Source organism: Ursus maritimus, unplaced genomic scaffold (assembly GCF_017311325.1).
Source record: "Ursus maritimus isolate PB19 unplaced genomic scaffold, ASM1731132v1 scaffold_27, whole genome shotgun sequence".
Taxonomy (NCBI): Eukaryota; Metazoa; Chordata; class Mammalia; order Carnivora; family Ursidae; genus Ursus; species Ursus maritimus.
In genome coordinates this window covers 30,016,719-30,041,758 of record NW_024425230.1, presented here as the reverse complement: position 1 = coordinate 30,041,758, position 25,040 = coordinate 30,016,719, and the positions used below count along the sequence as shown (strand labels likewise).

At 53.8% G+C, this 25,040-nt stretch overlaps 1 protein-coding gene across 1 annotated transcript; it reads left to right on the top strand.

The window, feature by feature from the left end:
* The first annotated feature begins 8,897 nt into the window (after window positions 1-8,897).
* ISLR2 (immunoglobulin superfamily containing leucine rich repeat 2) lies at window positions 8,898-16,942 on the top strand. Its single transcript, XM_040643006.1, has 4 exons — window positions 8,898-8,989; window positions 9,312-9,407; window positions 11,964-12,077; window positions 13,464-16,942. Exon 4 carries the CDS (start codon window positions 13,472-13,474, stop codon window positions 15,710-15,712), a length of 2,241 nt encoding a protein of 746 aa, XP_040498940.1. The 5' UTR covers window positions 8,898-8,989; window positions 9,312-9,407; window positions 11,964-12,077; window positions 13,464-13,471; the 3' UTR covers window positions 15,713-16,942.
* Window positions 16,943-25,040: the final 8,098 nt, after the last annotated feature.

The following is a 25,040-nucleotide window of genomic DNA, read 5'->3' as shown; positions in this document are numbered from 1 at the left end:
GAAGCCTGCTTCTCCCTCTCACACTCCCCTTGCTTGTGTTCCCTCTCTCGCTGTCTCTCTCTGTCAAATAAATAAATAAAATATTTTTTTAAAAAAATCAAAAGAAAAAAACCAAAAAAATTAAAATAAAAAAAAAAACAAAAAATCAAAAGGAACAGAATTAGAGTCACTCTTGAGGCTATAGCTATGTCACTTTAGCCTCTGAAGAGTCCATAAAACTGTGGACAAAGGGACAGGAGCTTCTGAGAACCCCCTCATAGGGCACCCTAAGTGTGGTCTGCCTCCCTCCCCAGCACCCTCTTCTGAAAGCACCCCACAGGGGCACGTTGGTGGCTCAGTCGGTTAAGCGTCTGCCTTCAGCTCAGGTCGTGATCCCAGAGTCTCAGGATGGAGCCCCACATCTCAGGATGGAGCCCCACATCAGTTGCCTGCTCAGCAGGGGAGTGGACTTCTCCCTCTCTCTCTGCCCCTCCCCCTGGTCGTGCTCTGTCTCTCAAATAAATAAATAAAATCGTTTTAAAAATTAAAATAAAATAAAAGCATAACGCAGGGGTTCCACCTGAGCTCACTGAACCCCCGGTGGGGAGGCACAACCGTGATCCAACGCGGGAGTGAGAGCCTCCGGCTCGAGCTGGTGAATACTGCCCCCAGCGGGCACAATTGGAAGGTGACTGTGTGCTCCGGGGGTTTTCTCATTTAGCACAGGTGCGTAACCTTGTGCGGTTACGTCATCACCCTCTTTCTGCAGATGAACGCGGGTGGGGGTGGAGGTAGGGAGCAGGAAGGTCGCACACCTTGCTCAAGGTCATTAAACTTGTACGCGGCAGAATTGGGGTCGGCCCAGCGGGGCGCCTGTGTCTAGACTGCCAACATTCTGGTTCCAGCACTTGAATTTCTACTAATCCTATATTTTTTCTTTTAGAGCAGTGCTTCTCAAACCTTTTTTATTTTTATTACCCCCATAAGGAGCCTCTTTAGACATATTTATACCTAGTCATGACCCCCCCCCCCGTGAAATTTTAATACTGCGTATACCCTGTAGATTCCTTAGGATTTTCTACTTACAAAATCGTGTCATCTGCAAATAGAGATCATTTTACTTCTTCCTCACATGCACTCTATATCTGTTTATGTACTGTGGTCCTTTGGAGGGTCAGAAACCATGGACATATCTCAGGTCATTAGTGGGACCCCCCCCCCCGAACCCATTTTCATTCTCTGTGGGGTAAAACTGCCCCCGTTGAGAATGCATGATTTAGGGTAAGGCTCCATCCCCAGTTACAACGCAAGTGAGAAGTTGTCCTTGTCATCCTAGGTGGGTATTAACCCCTCCATGTGGCTCAGTTCCTGTGCGGGAATGAGGTGGGAAGGGGCTGCGGGGAGATGGTAGGGAACATGAGCAGAGGTCTGTAAGGACACACTGCCCTGGAGTAGCCTTGGTCCTGGGTGGAGCCTGGTGGCTGAGCCTGGGGCTTGGGGAGGTAGGGGGCAGGGCTAACATTTATTTTTGTATTCAAATCCGGTGTCAGCTCCAGACCCTTCGGATTTGAGTAAAGCAGATGCCTGCGGTAATTCATTTGAAAGAAAGGTCTAGAATTTCAATGGAGACACCCCTTTTCAAAAAAAGCCAAAAAACAAAACAAAACAAAAAACCAGAAAGTTTGGAAGTCTCTACCCACCCTTACAAAACGCATTTGCTGACAAGTGGAGGGAAAATGCCTTCATTCTTGGCTCAAAGAACTTCCTTAAACTCAGCCCTGAGGAATTCTTTAAAGACCAGCTGCCTGGACTTTGCTCAAGTCAGTTTATAAATATAAATATCACAAACTTGATAGCCAAGCAGATTACAAAAGCTAGCTAGCTAACCTCAGAAATTTTCCACAAAGCTAGCCAGCCAAACCAGTGTGGGAGGACCGAACGGTGAAATCCAGTATCACCTGTCTGATTGTCGGAAGCTGTCTGTTGACCAGATTGAGCAGAGGGCATGCGGATAGAATTTCCCTGGGCAGACTCCTGGAGTTTTATAGCCATACAGCCCTGGCTGGCACCAGAGTGGGCTGGTTCTACAATCAGCCCGGCCAAGGAGGAGGCAGCGGGCAGGTGAGGCTGGGCCCACGGTGGAGTTCCTTGTTGAGTCTGCTTGGGAGTGGGGAAGGGTGCAGGGTAGTTAGGACATGAGCTTTGGAGAGACCTGATCCATAATCCTATGTGTGACCTTGGACAAGCCCCTTAGCCTCTGTGGTCTCATATGCAAATTGGGGGTGATAATACATACTCCAGAAATGATGAGGACTCATGAGATAACATACATAAAGCACTAAACTTTGTGACTGGACAACGCTGAATAAAAAATAAGTCTATACCTCCAGTACCCTAGAGAAGGCTCTGTGCTGACCCCCAGAAAGCCCTATGGGCTTGTCCTTTCATTGCCCTCCCCTCCTCCTCCCCACCTCCTCCTCTCCTCTCTCCCTTTCTCCTCCCTCCCCTCCTCCCTTCCCCCTCCACTGCCCTCCTCCTCCCTCTTCCCCTCCTCCTTTCCTCCTCCCCTCCTCCCTTCCCTCTCCCTTGTCCTCCCCCTTCCCCTCTCCTTCACTTCCCCCCTTCTCTCCCTTTCTCCCTCTCCTGATTCCAGCCCATTTAAGATCTGAGAGACCCTATCCCCAACTACTTCTCTCAGGACTTCTGTCCCCACCTCTCCAAGGCTCAACCGTCTCCTCTACCCCTACGACAATGACAATGACAATGGGGTCACCCTGCAGACTGAAGACTGGGGGGATTTACTGCTGTACGTTCGCTCCTCGGCCCCCACCTGGCGACCAGACACAGCCATCTGCAGGAAGCTCACTCTTCGCAGCACCAGCAGAGATGTGGGTCGCACAGAAGAGGTCCTGGGAGAAACAAATAAATACGTCAAGTTCCCAGCTGGGGCTAGAGATAAGGGCTCAGGGAGATGAGACTGAGGCGTTCCCTGGCTCGCAGGGAAAACCTATTGGGGCACTTCAAAGGGGACACTGCAGAGACCGAGGGGAGGGGGCTATGCCTCCTGGGAGGTCTCCTGGAAGGATGCTTCCTTCTTTTAGATTTGGTAGGGACAGGCCTGAGAACAAGAATGTGACAGATCTAAGCTCCTGTCCCAGCTGAGACAGGCGGGGAGAGGGCTGTCTAGCCCCACGGCACAGCGAGGAAAACTGAGGCGAAGAAGGAAGAGAGATGTTCCCAAAGTCTCACAGCAAGTCAGTGGAAAAGACCAGGAAAAAAAACCTGGTCTCCTGCTCTGGACCCCCTTACATGGACTTGTACCTGGCCGTCCCCAAGATATGATTAGAACTGGCCTCACCTACGTGCAGAAGTGGACATGCCAAGATCCGCCTGAGGGAGGGCTGTCCTTCCTCCACATCTCTGCCCCAGCCGGCGGCCTGGCAGGGGGTGCTCTCTGTCTAGGATGTGCTGTTAGTCGTTGGGACATGCTGCAGTTGAGGGCACAGTCTTAGTCTTTCCCAGACATGCTAGGGCTCCGCTTCTGGTGCCCACGTGCACTGGAGACCTGAGTGGGGGCACGTTTCAGAGAGGCCGCATCTGCCTGAAAGTCTCCAGGGCCTCCTCACCCAGCAGGGTCAGCGCTGGCCACAACGCTCGGCCTGTCCTTGACCAGACTACCCTGGGAGGGCATCTCAGAAAAGCTGCTGTGCCGGGGCCATTTCCTAGTCCCACCTGCTGTGACCTCCCTCTGGGCCTGTCTTCCCTCCAGTAAAGTGAAGGGGTAGGGATAGGGGACCTGCACCCAGGCCCCAAACCCTGGTGACCTGTGACTCTGGACAGCTCCCTGTCTGCCCGCCCCCGCCCCCGGAGGCAGGTGCAGGCTCACAGACCTTCCAGTCTGGGCCGCAGGTGGCCTGCTGGAGCAGAGGGAGCCTGTCCTGGGATGCCAGAAGCCCCAAGGTTCACACACCTGAGAAGCCCTGAACATGCTGGGCGGGGGAGGGCCGAGAGGGCGTTGGCCTGGTTCGAGCTGCCCCCATGCCAAGGCAGCAGAGCCCCTGGCAACATGCAGGAGGCTTGATTCTAGTTTGTGGAACGAAAGACATAGCAGACCCATTTCCTCATGCCCATGCCTTGGCTTCTGCGGGCTTGGCTTCTCACAGCTTATATCCGTGGCTTCCTTCCTAGGCCTGCCCTTTGGCCACTGGAGCTGACTGCCCACAGGCACAGAGGGGGGGGACGCGCCTGGAAGTTTCTATCCCTGGAGCAGCCCCTAGTCAACATCTGACTGCTGTGGGTCTACGGAGGCCGAGCTTCCCTGCCTAAGTCAGTGCAAATGCTGAGGTGTGATTTATGCCTAGAACTCCCCGGCATCAGGCCTCAGCTGAGACTTCCTGAAATCACACGCCGGCCTGGCTTCTTCCCCTTCCTCTCCTGCTTCCTTTCTCTCCTGCCAGTTTCTGCTAAGAAATTTCCTCAATCACGGCTTAGGCATGAATCCTCCTCGCTTCTGGGAAACCTTTTCCAAAACAAAGGAAGAGCCTCCTGACAGTGAGAGGTTAAAGATACCCCAGAGCAAATCCAGCGTGTGCTGTGCTGCCACGTACCCATCGTGCACTGCTCTGGCTCTGAAGGGACAGCAGATGAGAAGGCTCCGGGTGACCTCCGGGAGCTTTCAGCCTGCAGCATGAAGGAGGACGGGCCTCCCACCCCCCTGGGCCCTGCCCTATGGTCTCTGATGGGGGCCACATGGGTCAGCTCAGGGGGAGTCTCAGAATAGTGTTTACTGTGACCTCTCTCCACTGATGGCACCAGGCGACAGAGAACAGAGGGTCGCAGAGCAGAGAGGAGTGGCCAGTACTGCAAGAAGAGTCATGTCTTGCTTCTGCTCGCCCCTACGGGTCAGGGAGCCCCGGGCCACCTTGGTGATTTGTCCTGGGTCTACACACCAGGCTCCTGAAATATTCAGTGATCAGATTTAATTTCTAATGATCACACACACACGCCCTGAATTCTGCTATGTGAAAGGCTTTCAAGATGCGTTTTGTAGCAAGAGGACTCCCCCTGCCCTCGGAGCACTGCACAGCAGTTTTGGGGAGGGGGCGGTTAGCTCCTGGCCCAGGCGTGCTGATGACCTCAAGAGAGGAGCCAGGTGCAGCGTGGTGGAAGGGAAAACAAAGAAACTGTCCAGGGACATGAGGAAGAAGGCAAGCAAGGGTTCCCAGACTTTCCAAAGACCTCCCTCTGCAGGAAGCCTGGGCAGAGACCCCCTAGATACTCCAACTTAACCTGCAAAGTGGCTCCTTCTAAAGCCACAGCGCCAAGCTCCAGGATCTCAGAGATCAGCAGCACTGGAAGGGCCTCCCAGCTCACGCAGCAGCCCGGCCTCCTCCCTTCTCAAGCATGGAGACCTAGAAGCCGAGAGGACAGGAGTCGCTTCAGGTCACACAAGGAGTTTCTGAAGCTGGCAGCTTTGCGCTGCCTCCACATTCTTAAGACCTGGGGACAATTCTTCCTCCTGTCTTCCACCTCAACAGCAAAGTGCCTCTCTTCCCCGCCATGGGACCAGGCGACGAGCTCAGGATGTGAAGTCATGTAGGAACATCTTTGAGTTCATAAACATCTCCTGTTCATAAATATCCAACCGAAGACTGAAGCTTCCACGGCTCTCAAAATAGCTTTGGATCCCAGCACAGGCATTTCCAAGAACAAATTTTTATCATTTCAAGAATTCTGTGAAAGCAGAGAATTCTCTAGCTTTATGGATACCTACCCCAGGGAGCTCCCTAATCCGGGTCACACGCTGTGCCCTGATCCTAGTCACAGACGGTGGACATAGACTGGTCTAATCTCCAGATACGGTGTCTCATGTGGTTTACTGTCTAATATGATATCTAATATGGTTGGTTCTAATTATGGTCAGTTTCATTTCAATTCATTTTGACACAACAGTAGATTACTCTGATCATGCCACCCCCCCAGCACTTTTCTTTAAAGGGGATTTCTTGCCTATAGATCATCTTGGGATTTCAACATCCACTTCAGGGCTAGCTGATTACTCTCAGCCAATCAATTCGATCCCCTTTACCACTGATTGCCTCAGAGATGAGAAGTCCTGAGTCAATAGGTGTTGATAAGACCAAAGGAGAGGCTGTGGCTTCTAGAAAGGGAATCCAGTCTCTCTGTTCCACTACTAGTCTGTTATCACCAAGCCCATCACCCCAGCTGCTGCTGAAGCCCTCCAATGGCATCAAGGGACACAAGTCTCAGGCAGAAGCCCCGTTAAGGGTGGCAGAGGAGAGAGACAGAATCTGGGCCTGCTGATGTCACTGGGCCACTGGATCAACCAGCCCTGAAGCCAGCCCTGCTTCCTCCCTGTGAGATGATACCCATACAGTTTAAAACACTTCAAGAGGGGAATTTTGTTATCTGCAGATGGAAACCGTCCTTTACCCTGCTTCAGCCTACTGTGGAGGGGCTGGCGGCCCAAGACTCCCCACTCTGGGGACATCCAGTCTTGCCTGGGCCGGGTGGAACAGCTAAGCACGTTGCCCCTCGCAGGCAGGAGTGTTGCCTCTTCCCAGGCAGGAGTTCCCCGTCTTCAGGGAGACAAGCACAGACCCAGATAATTACATGAGATGCCACTGGAAGAGCTGTCGTTAATTTTGATGGCAATAAAGGGCCTTGCCAGCACGTTAAGCTAATTTCATGAAAGCACTAGGAGGAAGGTTGTGGACTGGATCCCAGATTATTAATAATGTCGAGGTTCATTTGAACCATTCAGGAAATTCCTCCCATTGCCTCCAGCAAACTGCCACAGGTTGCTACTTTCCTCTGAAATCAACAGTCTTCCCATATGCAAATGTGGATTTTTTTTTTCCCTAGAAAGTAATTAAAGTCACAGAGCCCAATAAATACTTAAACAGATTGTGGTTTTAATGAAAAACCTTCCACCAAGGTTACAGCTGCAGGTCTCTTTCCAAACAGGCGCACTGGTGACAGCTACAAGCATGAGAACCGGAGTTTCAGTATCTGAGACTAGAGATCTTTACCAACGTAATAGTAATTCCGATTGTGCCTGTGCCATGGGGGGGGGGGTGCGGAGAGGGAGTGAGGAGAGACATGTGGGGGCAGGGCCAAGGTCCTTCTCCCTGTGGGGGAGGCAGGGCACAAGCATGTAGGGGCAGTGTCGCAGAACATCTCATCATATCTGTACCCAGCTCTGGAAGGTAATAAGGATGGCTAATTCTGGCTATTGTTGAAAAAAATAACTCATTTCTGAGCACTAAGTGCCAGGTACTAGGTGCTTTGCATACATTGACTCTTTTAATCTTCACAGCAACCTAATAAAATAGATATTCTTATTTATGCCTTTTCCCCCCTGAGGCACAGAGAGGTTAAGTAACTTGGCCAAGGTCACACAGCTAGTAGTCTGATGCTAAAACCTTTCCTCCTAACTACTCCATTGAGTGTGTATGAGGGGAAGCAGAGATGGAAGGTGGGAGGGGCTATCATAGACAGGGACTGACTTCCCAGAAGGGTGAGCTTTCTGCCAGAAATTGGAAAAAGAAAGCAGCTTCTTGGGGAGAGAGGTAGGAACACCGTGTGAATGTGTGTTGGGAGGCAGAGGGACAGACTGCAGAGCTGCAAGGTGGGAGCCGTGAGTGTTTCAGGGATCCTGCGGGAATGCAGCTGCAGGAAGGACTGGGCCGGCTTCGATGCAGCGAGTATGTGATGCCCACATGGGCCCGGGCTTTCTGACTTTTTGAAGCTTTCCCACATCCCTTAAATCACCCGCCTGCCACACTAAATACAAGGGCGAGCAGTTGCAACTGAATCGTTCACACGGCGTTACATGTCCTGAACTTTTCATTAAACATCTATTACTTCCTATCTCGTAGGGTTTTTTTTTTTCTCCTCTTAGAGCCAACAGATTTTCTTTTTCAGATCTCGGACATTTTAGGTCCCTGACAAAGTCATAAGACCTAAGGACTATGTTCTAGAATCTTCCTAGGGGACTCAAAGAGAAAGCGCTCACCCTGCCCGGGGAGGGTGGGGGTGTTGGTGAGGAAGGCATTCAGGAAGGTTTCCTCCCAGGAGAACTGAGCTCATTGGATCGCGCCAGGGACTATTCGTTCAACGGGTATCCAGAGGGTGTCTATGGTGCCCTGGGTGCCGGAAACACAGTGGGGTGCGAAGCGGGGGCTGTGCAGGTGTTGGGCACGGGAGAGGAGGCTGCAGATTCCTGGGACGTAGACTGAGTGGGCATGAGAAGGAATGCTTCGGTGCCTTGGGTAAGCGTCCGCCTCTCGGGAACATCGCGCCGCTGTACAGCAGAGCAGGGGACCGCGCACCGCGTAGCCTCGGGCTCCAGCCTCCGGCAGCCATTGCCCCAGCCTCTGCGCCCGGCAAGCGGTCTCCAGCAGGGGGCGCTCACGAACCAGGCCTGGAAAAGAGATCTTGCGTCCACACAGACGCAGGAAAGACTGCGCGGGTCCACTGGGTTCCAACCCGCCCCACCCCCCGGACCGTCCGGGTCTGAGAAGTTGAAGTTAAAAGTCAATCCGCAAAAATCTTCCCGGAGCCACACAGCCCTCAGCTCCTGCGTCTGTCTAGGGTCTGGACCCCAACCTGGTCAAAAAGCCTGAGTCCGGATTCTACAGATTCCGATTCTGGGACCCCCCACTCAGGCGGCTTAGAACCTTGAATCCCTTTTCTCCCCACACCTACTTCCACGCACCTGATTAGATGCCTGTTTCTTTAACGATCAAAGACGTGGGCGGCGGCGGGGGTGGTGTGTTCGCTCTGGCTCCCCAGCCCCTCAGTAACTGTACCATTATTAACATTATAGACATCAGACCTGCTCCTGCGCGCCCTGGCGGCGCCGGGAGAAACGTGCTGTGCTCTCCTAGCTGAGCCCGGAGGCTGATCCTGGAGTCGTGGCTCCCACCCCGGGCCTCGGCGGACACTGCCAGGGCAGGCACTGGGCGCTCCGGGGTCGAAGGCGGGGGTAAGGGCTGTCTTTCCCCGGGGCAGGCTCGGGGAACAAAAGCGCTTGTTGGAGAGTGGGCGGGAGTCGCAGGGGCCCGCGGGAGTCCGAGCCCTCGCCTGGGTGGCCACCGCATCCTTAGCCGCCCTCCTGGCCCCCGGAGCCCTATCTCCCTGCCGAATTCCCCTGGCTTCTGCATCCCTGGCAAGTGAGCCAAGGAAAAGGGGTCTTACTTGGCCCCCGGGTCCCGGAGGCTCCCGGGACGCTGGCGGGGCGGGTCCCTGCGGGTCTGGGAAGCTCTCCGCGGAGAAGGAGCGAGCCCATTCTCCCTTCTACTCCCCAGCCTCTGTCTTCTAGTCCATCAACGCTTCCAAGTTGTCCCTCGCCCGCCTGCCTAGCTTCCGCCTCCTCGAAGAAGGCAGAAAGAACCAGAAAAAAGGTGAAAACTGGGTGGAGGGTCCACGAGCTTCGGTCCCCCGCCTCTATGACCCTCGCCGCTCCCCCGAGCCCAGGAGAGTCTCCGGGATCCGAGGCCCGGAACCGGACTGTCCATCCTCGCTACTGCTCCCTCGCCTCTCAGACACCTCTTCCAGGGCCGAGGCTCGAGGAACCGCCCCCCTCGGCGTTCTCAATACGCCCCCCGCCCTTGCTCCGCGGACAAAGAGGTTGTACCAGACCTGCCGGCCGCGCCACTCCCTGGCCCAGCCGCAGGGACTCATTCCCAGACTAGGGCGCCGCTCGCGCTGTCCCACCGCAGAGTCAAGGCGCTCTCACCCTTCCACCCTCCTTGAAGACACCATCCCTCTCAGGGGGCCCCTGTGCCTTCCCCCTAGGTCGTCTGTGGGGAATCACAAGCCCAGGCAGGAGGAGTGAAGTTCTGGGTTCTCAATTCTGGTCCGAAGGAGAGGTGCTGGTCCCAGCCAGCTGGGGCGCCTGCAGCGACCGCAGGAGTAGGAGAGAGGGAGGGATGCGGAGCGTGCGTGCGCGGGTCGGTTCATATTTAATTTACAAAGGATCCTCGGAGCGCCCGGTCGGTAGTCTCTTTAACTGCAGCTCTCCTCGTCCGTCTCTCTTTCCCCACTTCCCCAGCTCATTAAAATGCTCAACACTCAAATCGGGAGATTGATCTCCTCAGAGGCCCCAAACCCGGGCCATCGACCCACCGCCAGAGGACCCCCCGGCCTGGGGTGAGGGCTTAGGGGCCGCGCGTGCCCCGAGAGCTCAATGTTTACGGAAAGGACCAGGGAAGGCGGGGGGGGGGGGGCTTTCCGGGGGTCTCCTGGAGCCTGTACTCCCTTCCCGATTTTGGCCAGCAACCCTGTCTCCAGGACTGCAATGGGCAGTGCAGGAGATAGACATCGAGTTTTAGCCAAATGCCTCGACATTCCTGCGTCTCCACCCCCTCGTCGCTAAAAGAAATGTCGGGCTTTCGCCAGAGACAGGGAGCGAGAGTCGGGAACAGCGAGTATTCGAATCTGCTGAGGCCGGCTGTTGTGTGAGGGTGTGAGACATGCTGGCGGTGGCGGGCCGCGGAGGCTTTGGGGGCTAAGTGTGTGGGGTTGACGGTGCCTTTGCTGGTGAGGCTGTGAAGACGTTGGCGAGGGAGGGACAGGGAGAGAGATGCTCCGGCCTTAAGTTCCCAGCCCACACTGCTCTGGAGGAACAGACGTTTTGTAACCATCCCTTTCCGCGCTGTTGCCTGCCACAGCCCCGGTGCCCCGTTCTCCTGTAGCTGGCAAGACCCGAGGGTGAGGCGCTTGGGTGCGCCCAGGACGGCCCTCTGGGGAGGCTAGGCTGATACTGCGCGCCCCCCCGCACCCGACTGTGCGCACAGGCCGGCGTGTTGGGTCGGGGGCTTCAAGGGCTTGGTTTAGCTACCAAAAAACGAGACCGCAAAGAGTAAGGCTTAAGAGGCTGGGCAGGGGCGGTGGCGGGCGGGGGTGCAGGCGTTGCTTCCCCGCAGCCCCGCGGGGTCGTGCGCCCCCGTCTTCGGGTTGGACTGGCAGGGGGCGGGGTAGACCAGGACGTGCATCTACCCAGATCGAGCAAAAATAGCAGGGAGGGTGAGGCGCTCTGCTAACACTATCAATTATGCATCGTGTTGAACGTGGCTTCGGGGAGGAGGCTGCTAGTGGGGAGGGGGGTGCGGCGAGGAAGGGTCTGTGCGAGCCCGGCCGCACGCAGCTCAGCAGGTCCTACTTCAGGTCTGTCTGTGCCACAGCCCGCATTTGCAAAAAGAGTTTAAAGGCAAAGACACGCCCCCCCTTCCGTCGTGCGCCTTGCCTTCCCCCAAATTCCTCAAAGATGGTTTGTCTCACGTGTTGCGGGGCGTAAAAGCGACTTGCATTCAATTAGCAGCGAATCTCCCCGGCCCTGGCGGGACCGGCGCGTGAGGGTGAGTGAGGGTGAATGTGTGTGCGAGCGGGAGGGGGAGAATAGAGAGTGTCCCGGGTGAAGGTGTGCCTTTGGAAATGCGTGTGAACATAGGGAGGCCTCAACACATTGACTCGGTTATTATTACATGATGATGGATAATTCTAACATGTGAAGGTCGACCGTGTGGAGGGTGTGAAGGTCTGTGTGTGTCTACCAATGTGTTTGAACGTGGCGGGTCGGAGAGGGGGGCGGCTGTAATTAGTGATAGTGGCAACATCTGCAGATGTGTAAATGTGGGGGGAGGTGGGGTATGGGTGTGCATTGAACTGGGGAGAGCCCAGACGAGGGCGGTGGGTGTGGAGGTCGCCCCTTGAGACCAACGTGTCTCAGCCTCGGGGAGAGCCTCTACGGCTTTAACAAATGTGGATGATGCGAGAGGTGGGAGAGGCTGTGCGCGTCCCTGCCGAGCCGGGAGCGCGCGAGGACTGTCTTCAGTCTGCAGCCAGCCAGACGTGGGGGGAACAGAAGCATAAGGAAAAACTGAAGCGGGACCTTAGGGCCAGGGAGGTCCCCGTACTTATCTGTCCCTTTCTCTGCCCCTCCCCTGTCCTTTCCACAGCCAGCAACAGATGTGGAAAGAGCCCTTGGGCAGTGTCCTGGCTCGGAGACCTCAAGTCTGGAGAAGGGGTTGCAGCCCGAGGGCAGTGCGCGGAGAGTCAGCGAGCAGCAGCGGGTAAGCCGCGGGGAGTGCCCCACAACCTCGACCCAGGTGTGGGTGTTCCCACCTGGGGTACCATAACCCGCTGGTGCTGTCGTGGGGTGGGGGGAGAGACCACAGAGAGGTGGGGTGGGGAAGGGCCCTTCCCCGGGAGCAAAGGGGCGAGAGGAACCCGGGTTCCCAAAGACAGGCATGTGGGAGGGGCACTGCCCAACCAGCCAGGAGCCCTAGGTGGGAGCGGGGAGTCTTCGTGTAAGCACGTTTGTGTGGCTGGGGATAAGGTTTTATTGGCCGTTGGCGTGTGGGGGGGGTAGGTTTAAGGCATCGTGGAGCTGCAGTAAAGGGGCAGAATCCTGCACCATGACCTGTCCTTTGGGGACCCTCTGGGAGCCGTCTGGGTTCCTCGGGGATGGGAGGGAGGATCTTTAGTGACATCTCCCTCAATGCTCCTGGGGAGCATGGGGGAGGACCTCCTTCCTCAGACGGAAGTTGACACAGCAACCCTGGCTTTCCCCTCGAGGGAGTTGCAGCCCAGGGCCGGCTGCTTCGGGGTCTGACGAAGGGGGGCCTGCGAGTCTACTGCCCCCGGGTCCCGCCTCCCGCCTCCCGCCGCAAGTTGTGGGCATTGCCGATCGGCTGGGATTTCGGTCTCGGTGGAGGGCTTCTGTGCATGCGCAAGCGCGCGCCTGTGTGCCTGTGTGCGGGTCGGTTCGCTTGAGGACTGTGTCCTTGTGTCTGGCAGCTCGCACAATGAACAACAGGAAAGCACCGCGAGGGAGAGCGCTGTACGAATGCTAGGTTCAGCTGACAGAACAATGAGGTCTCCAGTGTGTCCATGTCTGGGTGTCTTTGCGTTTGCGTGCTAGGAAATGTGCTGGGAACCTCCAAACCCCTGCAGAAGTTGGCAGTTTGATGGCGGTGCCCAGCGTGTGTTTGTATTGTTGTGTGATTGGGCGCGTGTGCCAGTGCTGTGCGTGGGACAAACAGTTCGAGGAAGGACACAGGTCATGGACAAAAATACTTTTCCTGTGTATCCTTTTCACGGAGTTAAACGAAGGCTTTGAAACACAAATAGGGGTCAGGGCAGACCCAGAGCAGACAGGTGAGCACCGAGCCTCTGGAGGGCCAGTGCCAGATTGAACGGACAGGTAGGGGGGAAGAATCGAGGTACAAGTCCGCTAGAAAAGGAAGTCAGGGCCCCGAGAGAGAGCATGCATTGAATCCTGAGACTTTTATTGAGCCCCACTCGTGTTCAAGAGAGACTCCTGGGCACAGAGGAGAAGGTTACTGGAGCCCTAGGACCTGCCCTAGACGGGTTTGCGGAGGCAGAGCTTAATAGGGGGAGGGAAGCGGGGGTTCCTAAGTCACCTTCTCCTGTCTTCCCCTGGCTTCCATCCGCAGGTTCCGCGATGGTGCCCTTGCGGGCTCTGTGGCTAGCCTGGGCTCTGCTAGGAGTGGCCAGAGCGTGCCCGGAGCCGTGCGCCTGCGTGGACAAGTACGCGCACCAGTTCGCCGACTGCGCGTACAAGGAGTTGCGCGAGGTGCCGGAAGGACTGCCGGCCAACGTGACCACGCTTAGTCTGTCGGCCAACAAGATCACGGTGCTGCGGCGTGGGGCCTTCGCCGAAGTCACGCAGGTCACGTCGCTGTGGCTGGCGCACAATGAGGTGCGCACGGTGGAGCCGGGCGCCCTGGCGGTGCTGAGCCAGCTCAAGAACCTCGACCTAAGCCACAACCTCATATCCAGCTTTCCGTGGAGCGACCTTCGTAACCTGAGCGCGCTGCAGCTGCTCAAAATGAACCACAACCGTTTGGGCTCGCTGCCCCGGGACGCACTCGGTGCGCTGCCCGACCTGCGCTCCCTGCGCATCAACAACAACCGCCTGCGTACACTGGCTCCCGGCACCTTCGATGCGTTAAGCGCGCTGTCACACCTGCAACTCTATCATAACCCCTTCCACTGCGGTTGCAGCCTCCTGTGGCTGCAGGCCTGGGCCGCAAGCACCAGGGTTTCCTTACCGGAGCCCGACTCCATCGCGTGCGCCTCGCCTCCCGCGCTGCAGGGGGTGCCGGTGCACCGCCTGCCCGCCCTGTCCTGCGTACCGCCCAGCGTGCGTCTGAGTGCTGAGCCCCCGCCTGAGGCGCCAGGCAGCCCCTTGCCCGCCGGCCTGGCGCTCATGCTACACTGCGTCGCCGAAGGACACCCCACACCCCGCCTGCAATGGCAACTTCAGATCCCAGGTGGCACCATAGTCTTAGAGCCTCCCGTCCTGAGCGGGGAGGACACCGGGGATGGGGCGGAAGACCGGGAGGAGGAAGGAGATGGGGACGGGCCGACGCAGACGGAGGCCCCAACCCCGACTCCAGCACCCGCTTGGCCCGCGCCCCCAGCCAACCCGCGCTTCCTGGCCCTCACAAACGGTTCCCTGTTGGTGCCCCTCCTGAGTGCCAAGGAAGCAGGCGTCTACACCTGCCGTGCCCACAATGAGCTGGGCGCCAACTCCACGTCACTACGCGTGACAGTGGCGGCGGCTGGGCCCCCAAAGCACGCTCCTGGCGCTGGGGGAGACTCTGAAGGGCAGGCCCCTACTTCTGAGCGCAAGTCCACAGCCAAAGGCCGGGGCAACAGCGTTCTACCCTCCAAGCCCGAGGGCAAAATCAAAGGTCAAGGCGTGGCCCGAGTTAGCGTCCTTGGGGAGACGGAGGCGGGGCCCGAGGAGGAGGACGCGGGTGAGGGAGAGGAAGCAGAAGACCAGGTCTCTGCGGATCCGGTGGAGGAGCAACGCTGTGGCCACGGGGACCCCTCGCTGTACGTGTCCAACCACGCATTCAACCAGAGCGCAGAGCTCAAGCAGCACGTCTTTGAGCTGGGCGTCATCGCGCTGGACGTGGCGGAGCGCGAGGCTCGGGTGCAGCTGACGCCGCTGGCGGCGCGCTGGGGATCTGGGCCCGGCGGGGCTGGGGGAGCCGGGCGGCCCGGGCGGCGGCCGCTGCGCCTGCTCTATCTGTGCCCAGCTGGGGGTGGCGCAGCAGTGCAGTGGTCGCGCGTGGAGGAGGGCGTCAACGCCTATTGGTTCCGCGGCCTGCGGCCTGGCACTAACTACTCAGTGTGCCTGGCGCTGGCAGGCGAGGCCTGCCACGTGCAAGTGGTGTTTGCCACCAAGAAGGAATTGCCCTCGCTGCTGGTCATCGTGGCGGTGAGCGTGTTCCTCCTGGTGCTGGCCACCGTGCCCCTGCTGGGCGCCGCCTGCTGCCATCTTTTGGCCAAACACCCGGGTAAGCCCTATCGTCTTATACTGCGGCCACAGGCCCCTGACCCCATGGAGAAACGCATCGCCGCCGACTTCGACCCGCGTGCCTCCTACCTCGAGTCCGAGAAAAGCTACCCCGCAGGCGGCGGGGCAGACGTCGTGGAGCCAGAGGAGGCACCCGGGGAGGGCCTCGACGAAGACGCGGAGCAGGGGGAACCAGTTGGGGACCTGCAGCGGGAGGAGAGTCTGGTGGCCTGCTCGCTGGTGGAGTCCCAGTCCAAGGCCAACCAAGAGGAATTCGAGGCGGGCTCTGAGTACAGTGATCGGCTGCCCCTGGGCGCCGAGGCGGTCAACATCGCCCAGGAAATTAATGGCAATTACAGGCAGACGGCAGGCTGAACCCCCAGCCCGACTGGCCCGCCCATTCCCATCCCCCACCGTGGGTGCCTGGGAGCAGAAGCCTAGGGCTCGCAGGACGAACGCCCACCACCTCACCCGCAACCTTTACTAACTCTGCTCCTTTACCGGCCCCAACCTTCACTACTGGGGACTTCTAGAGGGGAGTGGGACGAGACTGCACCAGTCCCCGGCCACCACTATCGTCATTGTCTTTGTGGGCTCAATTCCCTTCCACGGCAAGCACAGTTACTGGCTCTTCTCTCTCCGCATAATACACCACCCGCTGACCGTGAAGCATTGAAATCCACGCCTCTCCATTCCCGCCGTAATTGTTATCTGCGAAATCTGCTCTGCAGCCTGCCCCACCGTGGGCTCTGGAACCAGAGGAAACGGAGAAGACGTTGGAAATATCTGGTGGTAACGCTGTGGCCCGGGGTCAGCCCTGGACCCGCAGCTGATGTCCCTTCCGTGGAGCGCTGTAGGGTCCCGCCTACTCCATCCTTTCCGGGGTGCACGTCCCAGAAGCCAGGACTCGGTGGCAACTTCCTAGTTTTAGTTTCAAAGCCCCCTTCCGACTGGGAAACAAACCCTTCTGTCCCCCCCACCCCCCACCCCCAAACCGCTTATGATCCGCTGGAGCCAAGCCGGGTGCCTGGGGCGCCTTTCAGCTCCGCGCTCCGATTTTCATGTTTTCGTTTTTGTTTTTGTTTTTGTTTTTTTCCCAAAGACAGCGACACTCCGGGTCTGGTGCTAACACCCCCTTCCCAGCCTCTGGGAAAATTGGATGTGAGTGAGGGGGTGGGGCGGGGAATCCGCCTTCTCTCTCCCTCTCTCCTAACTTAAAGCGCCGCGGAACCGCGCTCCCTTTTCAGGCGGAGAGCGTGGGGTTGGTTCTGGCTGAATTTCGTTGTGGGTTTCGAGTTCGAAGCACTCCACAGCTCCGCTTCCGCTGCGGCACGTGGCCCAAACCTCCGTTCGAGGGGCGCGGGGGGCAAAGGAAGCCAACTGCGGTATCCCCGGGCCAGGTCTGGTTCGCACGAAGCCTGCGCGTGACCGTGTGGCGGGATCCGGATAGAGAAAAGCCCCGCGGTCTTCGCGTCTCCTCGCCCCGCCCCGCCCCGCCCCGCCCCTCCTTCCACGAGAACAGTATTTGCCTGGCGTGTAGTCCTAGACGAGCGTGCTCTGTAGGAGAAGTCTGTGTTCTGTAAAGTGTGACCGTGTAGTGTAGGGGGGGCGGGCGGGCAGACAGGTGGGCGGGGAGGGAGGGGGCGGGTGGGTGGACGCGGCGCGGCGACTGGGGCGGGGTCCTTTTTTCATTCTTGAAGGTAAACGTCGGGATTGGGGTGGGGGGCGGGGGTTCGGGCGTCGAGACCAGCCAGTCCGCGAAGCGCAGCACAAGCGCGGCCCGGGGCGGAGTAGTCCCCCCCGCCCCGGAGCCTGCGCCCTTTTCTAAAGGCGTCTGTGTGTAAACAGTCAATAAAACAATCGATTTGAACTGGGCTTGGTGACTCTTTGTCGGGGGACTGAGGAAGGAAGCCTAGGGGATGCTGGAGGAAACCGCAGAAGGAAGGAGCCCCCAGGATCCTCCCCTTGGGATCCTTTGTGTAATTTCGTGTTGGTTTGACTGTTCTGTGATTTTGCCAGGTGTGTACACCCGGCTCCTGCTCTTTCTTGGTGCCTCCAACTCCGGGATGCAGGGGGCGAAACCACGTGGGATCGGGGAGGCTGGAAATGAGTGGGGAGGGTTTGCGGGGGGCGGGATCTCTGCAGACTGATCGCGGAGAGCTCCGGGGTGTGTGCCTGTGTTGTGGAGGTGCCAAATCCTCCTTGGGTGGACACAGTCGCTATGATGGTGTGTGTGTGTGTGTGTGTGTGTGTGTGCTTGGAAGGGGGTGCTCAGTGAATGATGGACAACTGACAAGATCTGTGAGTCTCTTGGGGTGGGTCGAGGTGGATACCCCTGTAGAAAGCACACTGATTTAATCGTCCTAAAAGTGAGGCTTCTTGTATGGAGGAGAACAGAAACAAACAGGGATGGAGAGCGGGTGCTATGGTCCTGACCAGTGCACTGTGCTGGGGTTGGGCGGGCCGTCTGTTTCAGCTGAGTCCCCCCACAACATGGCCAGGAAGGGAGGCCTAAGAGGAGAGGCATAGAAATAGGGGAGCAGATAAAGATTCTATCCCTACTCTCCAGCTTCCAATCTCTTCTCCCTCACCCTGTCTGTGGGTATCAAGACTTTCTAATTGGACCAGTCCAGATACCCAACCTCCTCTTCTCGCCTGTCTCCTGGCAGAGGCGGTGGCTGTGGTTTTTTCCCAGGGCCAGAGCCCTGGTTCCCTGCTCAGCCCGGCAAACCTGTGTCAGAGAAAAAGTCCCTTCTAAGAGTCGCAGCTCAAGCCCTGCCCCTGCAGCTCACCTCACTGTCAGGGAGACAGCTCAGAAATACAATCTTTTGTTATAAAAGCTTTGTTTTACTTGAAAATGCTGCCTTTGAGCAGCGGGCAGGGACTGGCTCAATTTCTATAACTGGTTCAGGAATCCACCCACGTGATTGCATTTGGCAGAGGCCTGGCTGGGCTGAGGAGTGCTTAGCAGTTTTGGCCTAACCCAATTCTCTGGTCATGGGTATAGAGGGAAGGGGGAAAGAAGGGATCCTTCCTGTCTTCCCTGTCCTAAGGATTAGGGGTTTTCCTGGAGCCCCGCTAGAATCCTGAGTGCCCCGGGGGGATGTGCAGAGTTTTGAGAGCTCGGCCCCTCCTTTGTCCCCGGGCCAGGCTCCCTAAAGGATGAACATACACCGAGGAGCTAGCCTGGTGCTCTCAGGGCAAAGCTAGGCCCGAAGGACAGGAGCAGGTGGGTGCTGGCGGCGGAGGACCAGGGTGCCGTGACACTCTGTTGACTGCCCATGGGGATACCAGTCCCCTCGGGCCTTTACCAGCTTCTGTAGGGACCAATGATTAGCACATGCACAGAATGGTCTCCAGCCTCTGGCCTTCCTTCCTGTTTCTTTTTAAATTTTATTCTTTCTTTTCCTCCCCATCTCTCCTCTCTGTTCTCTATTTCTTCCCGTGTCTCCCTTATTTCTTCCTCAAAGAAAATCTTAAAATCCCAGTGTTGGAAGGAACCCTGAAACCTAGTTGAGGCTTCCTTCTTTTCTACAGAGCCCTCATCAGCTGGTTGTAGGACCTCCACAGTGCTTATCCAGGGATGGGTGTGGTGTCTACATGGGCTGTTTGTCCAGATCAGATGACGGTCCCCAAAGGTGGGGTGATGACTGGGTAGAAGCCGGTGGCAGGGTGGGAGGGGGAAGAACTCATCTGAGGCAGAACAAAGGAGATCGGGTCTTATTGGGTCTACTGCAAGGGGGGGCAGGACCCCAGGGGAGAGGCTGTCTGCAACTGAGGCAGTGGGTGGGGGCTGTTTTAAAAGGGGGAAGATTTTAAAAGGGGAAAGGGGCCGATATGGTGACTGTGGAATTTTCCCTTTTTGGTAACTGTGCCTGGTTGTAAGTAGCCCACTGGTCAGTTAGGACCTATGGACATTTTGAGATGGGTCCCCTGGTGGGCCCTTCTGTATTTAGCCAGGGGGTCACCGTGAGCCCTTTCTACATTCCATTGCTCAAGCCTGTCTGCCTCTACTAGGGGGAGCTCACTAGTCACTCTGTCTCCCCAAGACACCAACTGTTGAGCAGTTTAAAACCTGTCTCTCCCTCTTTTCCACCCCTTAGGCCTGACTCTGCCCCTGGCACATCTCTATGAGAACCCACAGAGGTCTGCAAGTATAGTACCCATCTCCACTCCTCACTCCGGGGCTGTAAAGCTTTCCATTCAATGCAGATCCCGCCCCTCCCCGCCCCGTGTCTCCAGGTCCTGTGCTAGCTTAGCTCTCTCTCCTGTGTATTTTGTCATAAAACTTACCTGGATGTGGCAAGGGAATGGAGTCCAATGGGTTGAGGGGGTTGAGGAGTGTGTGTGTATGTGTGTGTGTGTGTGTGTGTGTGTGTGTGTGTGTTTGTGCTGTAAGCCCGTATTGAGGGGACCTGGAAAATGCTCAGAGAATACAATATGACAGCAGTAGCCTTGGAACTCAGGGCAATTTATCAGGAGCAGTAATTCTTTGAGCTACAGAAACCAGATGCCCAGGATGTGGCCTTGAATCAGATTGGAAACCTGTCTGCAGAAAGGTGATTTGAAAGGAGGGCCCCCCCTGGCCCCCACCAAAGTGTCTCCTAAAGATCAGCTGGAATGAGAACCATCTTGAAGATCATTAGAGAAAGTCCGTTAATACAAAAGGACAAAGGGATACAGGGCTTCTTTGAGGAAGAAGCATCTGGAACGGGGTCCAATGTTTCCTAATCTTGTGTTTGGAATGCAGCCCTCCACCCATGACAATGGAATAACAACCACAACTAAAGCTAACATTTCTAAAGATTACTTGAGTCAGTAAATGTTTGGACAGTTAATCCCTGGTGGTGATGCTAACCTTGATTTTCCCTCCTTGATCTCAGGGCGAAGCGTTTTGGCAGGTAAAGGAAAGCGGGTGGCAGGCATCTTGCTACGACTGTCTTGCCTCAGATTCGTTAATACCAGCTCCCCAGTTAGGATATACTCCACCTGGACCGAGGGACCCTCTGCACAACAGGGGGCATCATTCGCAGGGAAAGAACCATGACGTCTGAGCAACTCAGCAAGAGAAACTGGGGGACTTTTACCTTTCAGGGATAAAGTGCATTTTCTGCCCAAAAAGCGGAGCTCAGGGACTAGGACCTAAGGAAGGCCCCATGTAGAGGCCAAAAATTGCGCAGTCGGACCTAACAAATACCTTGACCTTGTAAATCGCCAACACGAAGATATTGCCAAGAGCAATTCTGTTGGAAAATTGGGGATGGAGCAAGCAGAGCCATTTCAGTTGTAATGTGTCAATTAATTGATTGCATTTGTAACACACCCACCTGCAATATGTGTTCAATGACATGATTTTGCCTTAGGACTCAATAGAGAATAATATACTGAAAATGGAAGATCTGCTGTGACTGGCATATAAAAGAGATTGAATTAGAAAATGTCTTGCAGTATTAGCATTTAATTCAAAATATGGCCAGTTTTCCTAATGAGAGTTGATATGGATTTTTTGAAAAGCCATCCAGAGACCTCATGATGGGCAGAAAATAAAACCAACTCATTGGGTTAAATCAGTTGGAAAGACTTCGTACCATCCCTTGGTTGAGTAAGTAATTTAGGTAATCTGAAGATGATATGATTTTTTAAATTGTGCTAATTGCACATGCTTTGTCTGGACATGTGAATGTAAGTTTAATAATTAAGTTTTCGTCCGCATGGAATAAGGAAAATAAATGTTTATATTTTTATCAACCGTTTACTGCTTAAACATGTCCCCTTGTGTATTAGGAGTTAATTTGGTTTTGGCAAATTAGATGCACTTTCTCTCAGCAACATTCAACAAACTGGCCCTTAAATTGAGTCTAAAAGCCATTCGAGGCGTCCAACCATTTGAAAGAAAACTGCCACAATCATACACACCAGAGAGGAACTTGTAAGAATTGATCAGTGTTGAAATAGGGAAAGAATGGGAGTGGAGAATTAATTGTTTTAGTAAAAGTGGCTTATTGTGTATTTAGACAGACTAAAAATGCTAATGGTCACCTAATAAATATTAACAATAAGTAATTAATTAAAATTAATTAAATTAAATTAAAATTACTTATTAATCATAACAACAGTGGCTAACATTTATTGAACTCTTACCATATTTCAGGCACACACATACTATAGAATTTATAAGCATTATTTTGTTAATCCTCATGATAATCTTGTGTGGTGATAATATCATTCCAACTTAGGCAAGGAAAACAAAAAGCAGAGAGGGTTAGTAATTTGCTGAAGGTCACATAGCTGGTGATTTGCAGGGTTGAGGTTTGTACTTGGCCGCAGAGCTCTTAGCCACAAAGGCAAACCTCCTTCTGATACCTCTCTATAAATCAGTTTCAGGGTGTATTTTCTATATTGTTAAATTTGCTGCTGCTTATGAAGTTAGTCTAGAAAAAGAGTTTCTCTTGCTGTCTCTCTTATTTCTCAAAAGAGCAATTTTTTCCCAATTATAAAAGTTACGCATGATTAAATGTAAGTGCGTAGAGCCACTTTGGAAAAATAATTGACAGTATGCAAGGCGAAAGATACATTATAGCTCACGACTCAGCAATTTCATTCTTGGGCATCTACCCAACAGAAGCGAGCACTTAGGCCCGTCAAAAGACAAATGGGTTTTTTGGTGGACACGAGTGCAAGAGTGTCCGTAGTGGCTTTATTTGCAATGCTCCACATTGAAAATAACCCACATATCCACCAAGAGTAGAATGGGGGGAAATTGTGGCATATCCTTAGAACAGAACAGCACACAGCAATGAAAAAAACCCACACCAACAAGCTGCAACTACACACAAGAGCATGGATGCCGTAACGTTGAGGGGAAGAAGCCAGGCACAAAAGAATACGTAACGTGTGATTTCATTCGTGTGAAGTTCCAGGCAGGCAAAACTAATCTGGGGGGAAAGAAGGCAGAAGTGTTGGAAGGTACTGACCAGGATTGGGAGGGTCATCGAAAAGAGTGTTCTGAGGTGCTGGAAATGTTCTCCATCTTGCTCTGGGGGGTGATTTCATGAGTGTTTATGGGTGTAAAAATTCACCAAGCTATAGATTTAAGATTCGTACACTTTATTATACTTGTTATACCTCGATTTTTAAAAATGGAAAAATAACCCTTGGAAATAAGGCCTCCACAGATTATGTACTCGGGGTAGAAGGGCACTGTCCAGTACGTAGCCACTGGCCAATGTGGTTATTTAAATTTAAAATTTAGGGACGCCTGGGTGGCTCAGTCCTTAAGCGCCTGCCTTCGGCTCAGGTGTAATTCCAGGGTCCGGGGATCGAGCCCCGCATCAGGCCCCTCGTTCAGGGGGAAGCCTGCTTCTTCCTCTCCCACTCCCCCTGCTTGTGTTCCCTCTCTCGCAGGCTATCTCTCTCTCTGTCAAATAAATAAATAAAATCTTTTTTAAAAATTTAAAATTTAATTAATTAACATTAAATAAGATTAAAAATTCAGTTCCTCCATCACACTAGCCACACTTCAAGTGCTCAATAGCCACATGTGGCTAGTGGCTACTATATACTGGGCCACAGAGATACAGAACATTTTTATCATCACAGAAAGTTCTATGGGTAATGTTGTCATAGAAAAATGAAAAATATAGAAAAAATAATTGATTATTGGAGCGCCTGGATGGCTCAGTTGGTTGAGCGTCCAGCTCTTGGTTTTGGTTCAGGTCATTATCTCAGGGTCATGAGATCGAGCCCCATATCAGGCTCCATGCTCAGCCCAGAGTCTGCTTGAGATTCTCTCCCTCTCCCTCTGCCCCTTTCCCCACTTGCACATGCTGTGTCTCCCTCTAAATTAAAATAAACAGGGACGTTTGTGTGGCTCAGACGGTTAAACATCTGCCTTTGGCTCTGGTTATGATCCCAGGGTCCTGGATTGAGCCCCGCTCATGGGGGGTCCGCCTCTCCCTCTGCCTGATGCTCCCCTTGCTTGTGCTCTCTCTCTGAGAAATAAAGAAATAAAGTCTATAAATAAATAAGTAAATAAATAAATAAAATCTTTAAAACAAGAAAAAATAATTTATTATTTATATAAACTCCATCCAATGAAAACCATAGTTAACATTTTACATTCTTTCCAGTCTCTTTCTACAGAATTGTTGTTATATTACATAAGTAGCGTTTTCTTGTCCTAAAATTATTAAGTAACCGATTCAATGAAACTTCCCTTGACCCCCCCCCCCTGCAATCCCAGAGCTCTCCCCAGGAGTAATCAGTCTTAGCAGGGTAGCATGTATCTTTTCAGACCGTTTTTGCATGCATTTCTAAACATGCATATATCTGTATGGAAATAAAAGTGGTGTCATTAACAACACCCCAGTTCAGGAGAGCTTCCCATCTGGTTCAGTTCAGGCTCCCCAAGGGAACGTGTAGGGTGTTATCTCCACCATCCACACCCCACCAGGGGTCTAGGGCTCTACTCCCCTTCATCTTGAGCAATGGTGGTCCTGGGAGAGTGTAAGACCTGATGTCACCTGGGCCAAGTCAGGCAGGGGACTAAGCACAGTGTCAGGGCAGAGCTGACAGGTGCTATTCCTGTCAGGTACTCCTGGAGTGTGGGGCCGACTGTAAATTAAGCAGAGCGTTTACTCCGTACCAGCTGTATGGAGAGCTAGCCTGTGGACCAGGGCCAGCCTGGTGGTGATGCTTGCTAGGGGGAAGTCTGAGAGGTCTGCAGGCATGACTCAGCTCCCACTGGAAACGCTCACAAAGGTCTTTTGCTGCTTTCACACCACAATGGCGCACGGACCTCTTTCGTGAGGTTGCCCAGAACCCTGCTGGTCCCAACATAATAATTTTCTCTCTGAGTAACGCTGCAGCGACTTCTGGCATGGGCTCCCTCTGACTCAGACCAATACAACTCCCCGTGTTTACTTTTGGAGTTCAGTTCTTAATTCATTAATTTTTAAACTTTATTCATTTTAATGTATGCCTTTAGAGCTATTAATGTCCCCCTAAGTGCCATTTTAACAGCAGGCCCCAAGTTTTGATAGGTAGTGTTTGCATTGTCATTTAGTTTTAAATATTTTATTTCGTGAGATTTGTTCTTTGATTCATGAATTATTTAGACACACGCTTTTAAATTTCCAAATGTGTGTGTGTGTGTTTTTCCTGACACTTTTGTTTTTTGATACAGATTTGGTTGTGTTGTCAGAGAATTTGGACTGTATGGTATTGGTTATAGGGTATTAAATCTTGCTCTGAGGGATAGTATGTAGTGAATTTTTGTGAAGGTTTATGTATGTTTGAAGAAAATGTTCATTATCGAATTAGGTTCATGATTACGTGTTCATTAGGTCAAGTCTGCTAATTTTATTGTTTATGTCTTCTATTTCCTCACTAATGTTTTGTTCGGCTTGCTCTATTAATTTCTGAGGAGGGTGTGCCCCAATCTCCTTCCATGATTGTGGATTTGCCTATTTCTCTTTGTTATCTTGCTCATTTTGCACTGTATATTTTTGAGGCAATGTCCTAAGGTGTATTCTTTTGCAGTTAAATTTTTATTGGAATATAACATGCATACAGAGAAGTATTTTCACAAAGAGAAAACATGTACAACCAGCCCTCGGATCAACAAAAAGAAAATGATGAGGCCCTAGCAGCCTCCCCTTGTTCTCTTCCCTCACCCCCTGCCTCCCCTCTCCTGCCTTCTAAC

Bases quoted from the DNA above. Each gene is read 5' to 3' on its own strand.
- ISLR2 (XM_040643006.1), top strand. From the start codon at position 13,472: ATGGTGCCCTTGCGGGCTCTGTGGCTAGCCTGGGCTCTGCTAGGAGTG.